The sequence below is a fragment of the Oncorhynchus nerka genome, linkage group LG17 (assembly GCF_034236695.1).
Source record: "Oncorhynchus nerka isolate Pitt River linkage group LG17, Oner_Uvic_2.0, whole genome shotgun sequence".
Taxonomy (NCBI): Eukaryota; Metazoa; Chordata; class Actinopteri; order Salmoniformes; family Salmonidae; genus Oncorhynchus; species Oncorhynchus nerka.
In genome coordinates this window covers 2553308-2562563 of record NC_088412.1, presented here as the reverse complement: position 1 = coordinate 2562563, position 9256 = coordinate 2553308, and the positions used below count along the sequence as shown (strand labels likewise).

The 9256-nt window shown below is 45.4% G+C and overlaps 1 protein-coding gene across 1 annotated transcript; it reads left to right on the top strand.

The window, feature by feature from the left end:
• Positions 1-275: 275 nt before the first annotated feature.
• Positions 276-6616, top strand: LOC115127156 (C-myc promoter-binding protein-like). The gene is made up of 4 exons (XM_065002767.1): positions 276-601; positions 1468-1642; positions 3355-3419; positions 4864-6616. The coding sequence occupies exons 1-4, from the start codon at positions 583-585 to the stop codon at positions 4998-5000; spliced, it is 396 nt and encodes a 131-aa protein (XP_064858839.1). The 5' UTR covers positions 276-582; the 3' UTR covers positions 5001-6616.
• Positions 6617-9256: the final 2640 nt, after the last annotated feature.

Sequence of the window (9256 nt, the reverse complement as noted above, 5' to 3'; positions counted from 1 at the left end):
TTTGTTGTTGGACCTAGGGCGTTTGTTGTTGTTCCTAGGGCGTTTGTTGTTGGACCTAGGGCGTTTGTTGTTGGACCTAGGGCGTTTGTTGTTGTTCCTAGGGCGTTTGTTGTTGGACCTAGGGCGTTTGTTGTTGGACCAAGGGCGTTTGTTGTTGTTCCTAGGGCATGTTGTTCCTAGGGCGTTTGTTGTTGTTCCTAGGGCGTTTGTTGTTGTTCCTAGGGCGTTTGTTGTTGGACCTAGGGCGTTTGTTGTTGTTCCTAGGGCGTTTGTTGTTGGACCTAGGGCGTTTGTTGTTGTTCCTAGGGCATTTGTTGTTGTTCCTAGGGCATTTGTTGTTGGACCTAGGGCGTTTGTTGTTGTTCCTAGGGCGATTTACAGAACGCATATGAGTTGTCTTTTACATGTTCCTTCGAGCCGGATCGGAGCAGTTGTCATTGAAACAGAATAGACAGTGATTTGTGTTCTCTCTCCTGTCAGGTCCCAGCCCAGAGCGTGTCTTCAGAGGACAGTAAACATGTCCTGGTTCGCATCCTGTGGGACAACCCGTCACTCCACCAGGACTCTGTCCAGGCCCTATACATGCTCTGGCACGCACATTGTAAGTCATCACAATGGATCGGATTTATAAAGGGATTTTCCAAACTTTGTAAATGTGTAGTTGAATCACTGTGACAGTGACAGGAAACATCACATGGTTGATTCTTTTTTTATTTTATTTGTAAAAAAAAATTGCCCTTTTTCTCCCCAATTTCATGGTATCCAATTGTTTTAGTAGCTACTATCTTGTCTCATCGCTACAACTCCCGTATGGGCTCGGGAGAGACAAAGGTCCTCTGATACACAACCCAACCAAGCCGCACAGCTTCTTAACACAGCGCGCATCCAACCCTGAAGCCAGCCGCACCAATGTGTCGGAGGAAACACCGTGCACCTAGCAACCTTGCGCCCGGCCCGCCACAGGAGTCGCTGGTGCGCGATGAGACAAGGATATCCCTACCGGCCAAGCCTTCCCTAACCCAGACGACGCTAGGCCAATTGTGCGTCGCCCCACGGACCTCCCGGTCGCAGCCGGTTGTGACAGAGCCTGGGCGCGAACCCAGAGTCTCTGGTGGCACAGCTGGCGCTGCAGTACAGCGCCCTTAACCACTGCGCCACCCGGGAGGCCCCAGAAGGCCTTTTTCAATGGGTTTAAATGCCCCTGGAGGTGATTGAGTAGTCTCAGTCTGAACCGAATCAGGCGGAAATGGTACTCGCTATGCAAGAAGCGTGACGTTCTTTACACTCCTGCTCCTGTCCCTGTCTCTCTGTAGAGTCTGACCCCTCCTGTCTCTCTGTAGAGTCTGACCCCTCCTGTCCCTGTCTCTCTGTAGAGTCTGACCCCTCCTGTCTCTCTGTAGAGATATACCCCTGCTGTCTCTGTCCCTGTCTAGGTGCTAACTCTGTGACCCTGCTGTCTGTCTCTAGTCTCTCTCCCCTCAGCCAGTGGAACGGTGTATGAGGAGGGCCAGCCCCAGGACCATCTCTTCTCCTCTGAGGTCCTACAAGGTGCAGTGAGGAACATCCAGAAGGGGGATGTCTACCAGCCCATGAGTCAGATCCTACAGCTGCTGGGACCAGAGCTGGGCTTCAACAGACAGAGGTATGGGGAAGGACATCTATACACAGACAGACAGACAGACAGACAGACAGAGGTATGGGGAAGGACATCTATACACAGACAGACAGACAGACAGACAGACAGACAGACAGACAGACAGACAGACAGACAGACAGACAGACAGACAGACAGACAGAGGTATGGGGAAGGACATCTATACACAGACAGACAGACAGACAGACAGACAGACAGACAGACAGACAGACAGACAGACAGACAGACAGACAGACAGACAGACAGAGGTATGGGGAAGGACATCTACACAGACACATGAAGTCCTGGCACTGTAACATTTTAAAAAGCGTGACTTAGCAGTTATTCAAAAAATACGTTTGAATACTGCAGCGTGTGATTGGTTTAATTCCTGCATGAACAATGTCCACCTTCTCATGGAGCCCCTATAAAACAGAGGTGTTGACAGTCCCTCTCATGGAGCCCCTATAAAACAGAGGTGTTGACAGTCCCTCTCATGGAGCCCCTATAAAACAGAGGTGTTGAGACATCCCCATTAACAGTCCCTCTCATGGAGCCCCTATAAAACAGAGGTATTGACAGTCCCTCTCATGGAGCCCCTATAAAACAGAGGTATTGAGACATCCCCATTAACAGTTCCTCTCATGGAGCCCCTATAAAACAGAGGTATTGAGACATCCCCATTAACAGTCCCTCTCATGGAGCCCCTATAAAACAGAGGTATTGACAGTCCCTCTCATGGAGCCCCTATAAAACAGAGGTATTGACAGTCCCTCTCATGGAGCCCCTATAAAACAGAGGTATTGAGACATCCCCATTAACAGTCCCTCTCATGGAGCCCCTATAAAACAGAGGTATTGAGACATCCCCATTAACAGTCCCTCTCATGGAGCCCCTATAAAACAGAGGTATTGAGACATCCCCATTAACAGTCCCTCTCATGGAGCCCTAGTCCCTCACGGAGCCCCTATAAGAGGTATTGAGACATCCCCATTAACAGTCCCTCTCATGGAGCCCCTATAAAACAGAGGTATTGAGACATCCCCATTAACAGTCCCCCCTCTATAAAACAGAGGTATGGAGTCCCCCATATAAAACAGAGTTATTGAGACATCCCCATTAACAGTCCCTCTCAAGGAGCCCCTATAAAACAGAGGTATTGAGACATCCCCCATTAACAGTCCCTCTCACGGAGCCCCTATAAAACAGAGGTATTGAGACATCCCCCATTAACAGTCCCTCTCACGGAGCCCCTATAAAACAGAGCTATTGAGACATCCCCATTAACAGTCCCTCTCATGGAGCCCCTATAAAACAGAGGTGTTGAGACATCCCCCATTAACAGTCCCTCTCATGGAGCCCCTATAAAACAGAGTTATTGAGACATCCCCATTAACAGTCCCTCTCATGGAGCCCCTATAAAACAGAGGTGTTGAGACATCCCCATTAACAGATTTTTTATACTCCTACAAGAAGTGTGTAATACATTTAATTACTTTTATTTATAGATTTTATTAGTACTAGAAAGTGCGTTACACCTTATTAGTACTGTGTGATCTGTTGTGTGAAGACGGGGAGCAAGAACGCTGCTGCCACCATTCTTACCCTATTGTTCAATCCCCCTCTTCATCCTCATCATCCAGTTCATTCAAATTCAATAGTGAATTCATGTGCACATCATAATGATAATAAATCAAAATCATTCTCTCTCTATTCTACAGGAGTCTGTACAGAGATCTCCTCTTCCTGGCGTTGACCGCCTTGGGGAAGAGCAACATCAATATTGGTGAGTTAAAACCATATCTTTCAGAGCTCTGCTTTCTTCGTCCACTGAAGCTAGAGAAATACGTTGAAAAATGTTTTTTTTTTTAAACTTTTATTTAACTAGGCATGTCAGTTAAAGAACAAATTCTTATTTCCAATGACTGCCTACCAGGGAACAGTGGGTTGTTCTGGGGCAGAATGACAGCTTTTTACCTTGTCAGCTCAGGAATTCGAATCGTGCAACACTCTAACCACCTGTCGCCCCTATTTATTATGGATCCCCATTAGTTCCTGCCGAGGCAGCAGCTACTCTTCCTGGGTTGTATTATGGATCCCCATTAGTTCCTGCCAAGGCAGCAGCTACTCTTCCTGGGGTTTATTATGGATCCCCATTAGTTCCTGCCAAGGCAGCAGCTACTCTTCCTGCGGTTTATTATGGATCCCCATTAGTTCCTGCCAAGGCAGCAGCTACTCTTCCTGGGTTGTATTATGGATCCCCATTAGTTCCTGCCAAGGCAGCAGCTACTCTTCCTGGGGTTTATTATGGATCCCCATTAGTTCCTGCCAAGGCAGCAGCTACTCTTCCTGGGGTTTATTATGGATCCCCATTAGTTCCTGCCAAGGCAGCAGCTACTCTTCCTGGGGTTTATTATGGATCCCCATTAGTTCCTGTTGCCAAGGCAGCAGCTACTCTTCCTGGGGTTTATTATGGATCCACATTAGTTCCTGCCAAGGCAGCAGCTACTCTTTCCTGGGGTTTATTATGGATCCCCATTAGTTCCTGCCGAGGCAGCAGCTACTCTTCCTGGGGTTTATTATGGATCCCCATTAGTTCCTGCCAAGGCAGCAGCTACTCTTCCTGGGGTTTGTTATGAATCCCCATTAGTTCCTGTCAAGGCAGCAGCTACTCTTCCTGGGGTTTATTATGGATCTCCATTAGTTCCTGCCAAGGCAGCAGCTACTCTTCCTGGGGTTTATTATGGATCCCCATTAGTACCTGCCGAGGCAGCAGCTACTCTTCCTGGGGTTTATTATGGATCCCCATTAGTTCCTGCCGAGGCAGCAGCTACTCTTCCTGGGGTTTATTATGGATCCCCATTAGTTCCTGCCAAGGCAACAGCTACTCTTCCTGGGGTTTATTATGGATCCCCATTATTTCCTGCCAAGGCAACAGCTACTCTTCCTGGGGTTTATTATGGATCCCCATTATTTCCTGCCAAGGCAACAGCTACTCTTCCTGGGGTTTATTATGGATCCCCATTAGTTCCTGCCAAGACAGCAGCTACTCTTCCTGGGGTTTATTATGGATCCCCATTAGTTCCTGCCAAGGCAGCAGATACTCTTCCTGGGGTTTCCTCTCCTCTTCCTCTTCCTGTATTCTCCCATCATGGTCACCTAGTAGGTTTAAACAACCACATCATGATCAGTAATAGTGATTGTAAACTAACCTTGCTTCTCTGTTCCAGATGCGTTTGATCGTGAGTACAAGGTTGCTTACGACCGCCTCAGCCCCAGCCAAGTGAAGCTGACACACAACTGTGACCGGCCTCCGGGAGCAGGAGTCATGGAATGTAGAAGGATGTTCGGGAAACCCATTCTGTGAACCCCCCCCCCCCGGCTGCTATCCATCCATCCCTCCCAAAACATGACTGCTGCTCACTTACTACCAGCCCCTCTCTCTGTGGCCCCTCTCTGTGGCCCCTCGCTCTGGCCCCTCTCTCTGTGGCCCCTCTCTCTGTGGCCCCTCTCTGTGGCCCCTCTCTCCCTCTCTGTGGCCCCTCTCTCTGGCCCCTCTCTCCCTCTCTCTGGCCCCTTTCTCCCTCTCTGTGGCCCCTCTCTCTGTGGCCCCTCTTTCTGGTCCCCTCTCTCCCTCTCTGTGGCCCCTCTCTCTGTAGCCCCTCTCTCTGTGGCCCCTCTCTCTGGCCCCTCTCTTCCTCTCTGTGGCCCCTCTCTCTGTGGCCCCTCTTTCTGGCCCCTCTCTCCCTCTCTGTGGCCACTCTCTCTGTGGCCCCTCTCTCTGTGGCCCCTCTTTCTGGCCCCTCTCTCCCTCTCTGTGGCCCCTCTCTCTGTGGCCCCTCTCTCTGTGGCCCCTCTCTCTGGCCCCTCTCTCCCTCTCTGTGGCCCCTCTCTCTGTAGCCCCCCTCTCTCTGTGGCCCCTCTCTCTGTGGCCCCTCTCTCTGTGGCCCCTCTCTCTGTAGCCCCCCTCTCTCTGTGGCCCCCCTCTCTGGCCCCTCTCTGTTGGGGTGAACTCCTCAGGGCCAGCCCACCTGACACCCCAGACAAGGGAAGGAAAGTCATTGGTACCCAACATGCACTTAGACACTGAAGCGTAGTGTGGAACGAATACACAGAAAAGATCCTAGAAGCTTTCGGAGACGCTCCACACCGGTTACAATAGGACATTTACACGTCAGTCATTTAGCAGGCACTCTTATCCAGAGACACTTACAGGAGCAATTAGAGTTAAGTGCCTTGCTCAAGAGCACATTGAAAGATGTTTCACTTTAGTCGCCCCCCGGGATTCGAATCTGTGACTTTTTGGTTAATGGCCCAATGCTCTGAACCGCTAGGCTACCTGCCTCCTTCACATGGTATTCACATGGTTTGACATGGTATTCACGGTATGACATGGTATTACAATGGGACCACATAGCTATTACATGGTATCTCATGGTATCCCAGTAGAACCTCATGATACCTCATGGTATCACAATAGGACCTCATGGTATCACAATAGGACCTCATGGTATCACAATAGGACCTCAAAGTATCACAATAGGACCTCATGATATCACAATAGGACCTCATGGTATCACAGTAGGACCTCATGGTATCACAGTAGGACCTCATTGTATCACAGTAGGACCTCATGGTAATAGGACCTCATTGTATCACAGTAGGATCTCATGGTAATAGGACCTCATGGTATCACAATAGGACCTCATGGTATCACAGTAGGACCTCATGGTATCACAGTAGGACCTCATGGTAATAGGACCTCATGGTATCAGAATACGACGTCATGGTATCAGAATACGACCTCATGGTATCACAGTAGGACCTCATGGTATCACAATAGGACCTCACGGTATCACAGTTGGACCTCATGGTAATAGGACCTCATGGTATCACAGTAGGACCTCATGGTATCACAGTAGGACCTCATGGTATCACAGTAGGACCTCATGGTATCACAGTGGGACCTCATTGTATCACAGTAGGACCTCATGGTATCACAGTAGGACCTCATGGTATCACAGTAGGACCTCATGGTATCACAGTGGGACCTCATTGTATCACAGTAGGACCTCATGGTATCACAATAGGACCTCATGGTATCACAATAGGACCTCATGGTGTCACAGTAGGACCTCATGGTAATAGGACCTCATGGTATCACAGTAGGACCTCATGGTATCACAGTAGGACCTCATGGTAATATTACCTCATGGTATCACAGTAGGACCTCATGGTATCACAGTAGGACCTCATGGTATCACAGTAGGACCTCATGGTAATATTACCTCATGGTATCACAGTAGGACCTCATGGTATCAGAATAGGACCTCATGGTATCACAATAGGACCTCATGGTATCACAATAGGACCTCATGGTATCACAATAGGACCTCATGGTAATAGGACCTCATGGTATCACAATAGGACCTCATGGTATCAGAATAGGACCTCATGGTATCACAATAGGACCTCATGGTATCACAATAGGACCTCATGGTATCACAATAGGACCTCATGGTATCACAATAGGACCTCATGGTATCACATGTATTATTCCTCTGTATTTTCACTATTATTACATTACTCAAATGTTTGTAATATACCATGTGATATATTCTATATATTTGAAGACAATCTGTATCTGATTAACTTGTAAGCGTGTTGTTTCTGTTTTGTTGTGTGAGCTTTGTGTGTTTTCTGTACCACAGTCAGGGCTGTTTTACTGTTGTGATGGGAGGGTTGTTAGGTGTAATGTAAAAGTCTTTCACATGTGATTTTAAGCACTTTCCAAAGAGTAATTTACATTATCTCTTACATTATTGACTTTCACGGGAGTGTTTATTTATGAATCCTTTTGTATCAAAGAAAAATACATTGGAACAACCAAAACAACTGAGCCTGCCCAAATATAAAATATATATGAATATGATTTGTTGATATGTTTTAATTAATTACTAAAGCAATACTCTTTTTATAAGGTCAGAATGTGTGGATTAAGACGTGTTTTCTAATTCTTTCATCAACACACACATTACTTTTTGTAAATAAATGTATGGAGCTGTTCTGTTTCTCTGTATAGTTGTACAGAGTGAATGGTATATTCTGTTTCTCCGTATAGTTGTACAGAGTAAATGGTATATTCTGTTTCTCTGTACAGAGTAAATGGTATATTCTGTTTCTCTGTACAGAGTAAATGGTATATTCTGTTTCTCTGTATAGAGTGAATGGTATATTCTGTTTCTCTGTACAGAGTGAATGGTATATTCTGTTTCTCTGTACAGAGTGAATGGTATATTCTGTTTCTCTGTACAGAGTGAATGGTATATTCTGTTTCTCTGTACAGAGTGAATGGTATATTCTGTTTCTCTGTACAGAGTAAATGGTATATTCTGTTTCTCTGTATAGTTGTACAGAGTGAATGGTATATTCTGTATAGAGTGAATGGTATTCTGTTTCTCTGTATAGTTGTACAGAGTGAATGGTATATTCTGTTTCTCTGTACAGAGTGAATGGTATATTCTGTTTCTCTGTGAAGTATAGTGAAGTGAATGGTATATTCTGTTTCTCTCTGTATATTCTGTTTCTTGTATAGAGTGAATGGTATATTCTGTTTTCTAGTTGTATAGAGTGAATGGTATACAAGTGAATGGTATATTCTGTTTCTCTGTACAGAGTGAATGGTATCACAAGTGAATGGTATATTCTGTTTCTCTGTACAGAGTAAATGGTATATTCTGTTTCTCTGTACAGAGTAAATGGTATATTCTGTTTCTCTGTACAGAGTGAATGGTATATTCTGTTTCTCTGTACAGAGTAAATGGTATATTCTGTTTCTCTGTACAGAGTGAATGGTATATTCTGTTTCTCTGTATAGTTGTACAGAGTGAATGGTATATTCTGTTTCTCTGTACAGAGTAAATGGTATATTCTGTTTCTCTGTACAGAGTGAATGGTATATTCTGTTTCTCTGTATAGAGTGAATGGTATATTCTGTTTCTCTGTATAGAGTGAATGGTATATTCTGTTTCTCTGTACAGAGTGAATGGTATATTCTGTTTCTCTGTATAGTTGTACAGAGTGAATGGTATATTCTGTTTCTCTGTACAGAGTGAATGGTATATTCTGTTTCTCTGTACAGAGTGAATGGTATATTCTGTTTCTCTGTACAGAGTGAATGGTATATTCTGTTTCTCTGTATAGTTGTATAGAGTGAATGGTATATTCTGTTTCTCTGTATAGTTGTATAGAGTGAATGGTATATTCTGTTTCTCTGTACAGAGTGAATGGTATATTCTGTTTCTCTGTACAGAGTGAATGGTATATTCTGTTTCTCTGTACAGAGTGAATGGTATATTCTGTTTCTCTGTATAGTTGTATAGAGTGAATGGTATATTCTGTTTCTCTGTATAGTTGTATAGAGTGAATGGTATATTCTGTTTCTCTGTATAGAGTGAATGGTATATTCTGTTTCTCTGTATAGAGTGAATGGTATATTCTGTTTCTCTGTACAGAGTGAATGGTATATTCTGTTTCTCTGTATAGAGTGAATGGTATATTCTGTTTCTCTGTACAGAGTGAATGGTATATTCTGTTTCTCTGTACAGAGTGAATGGTATATTC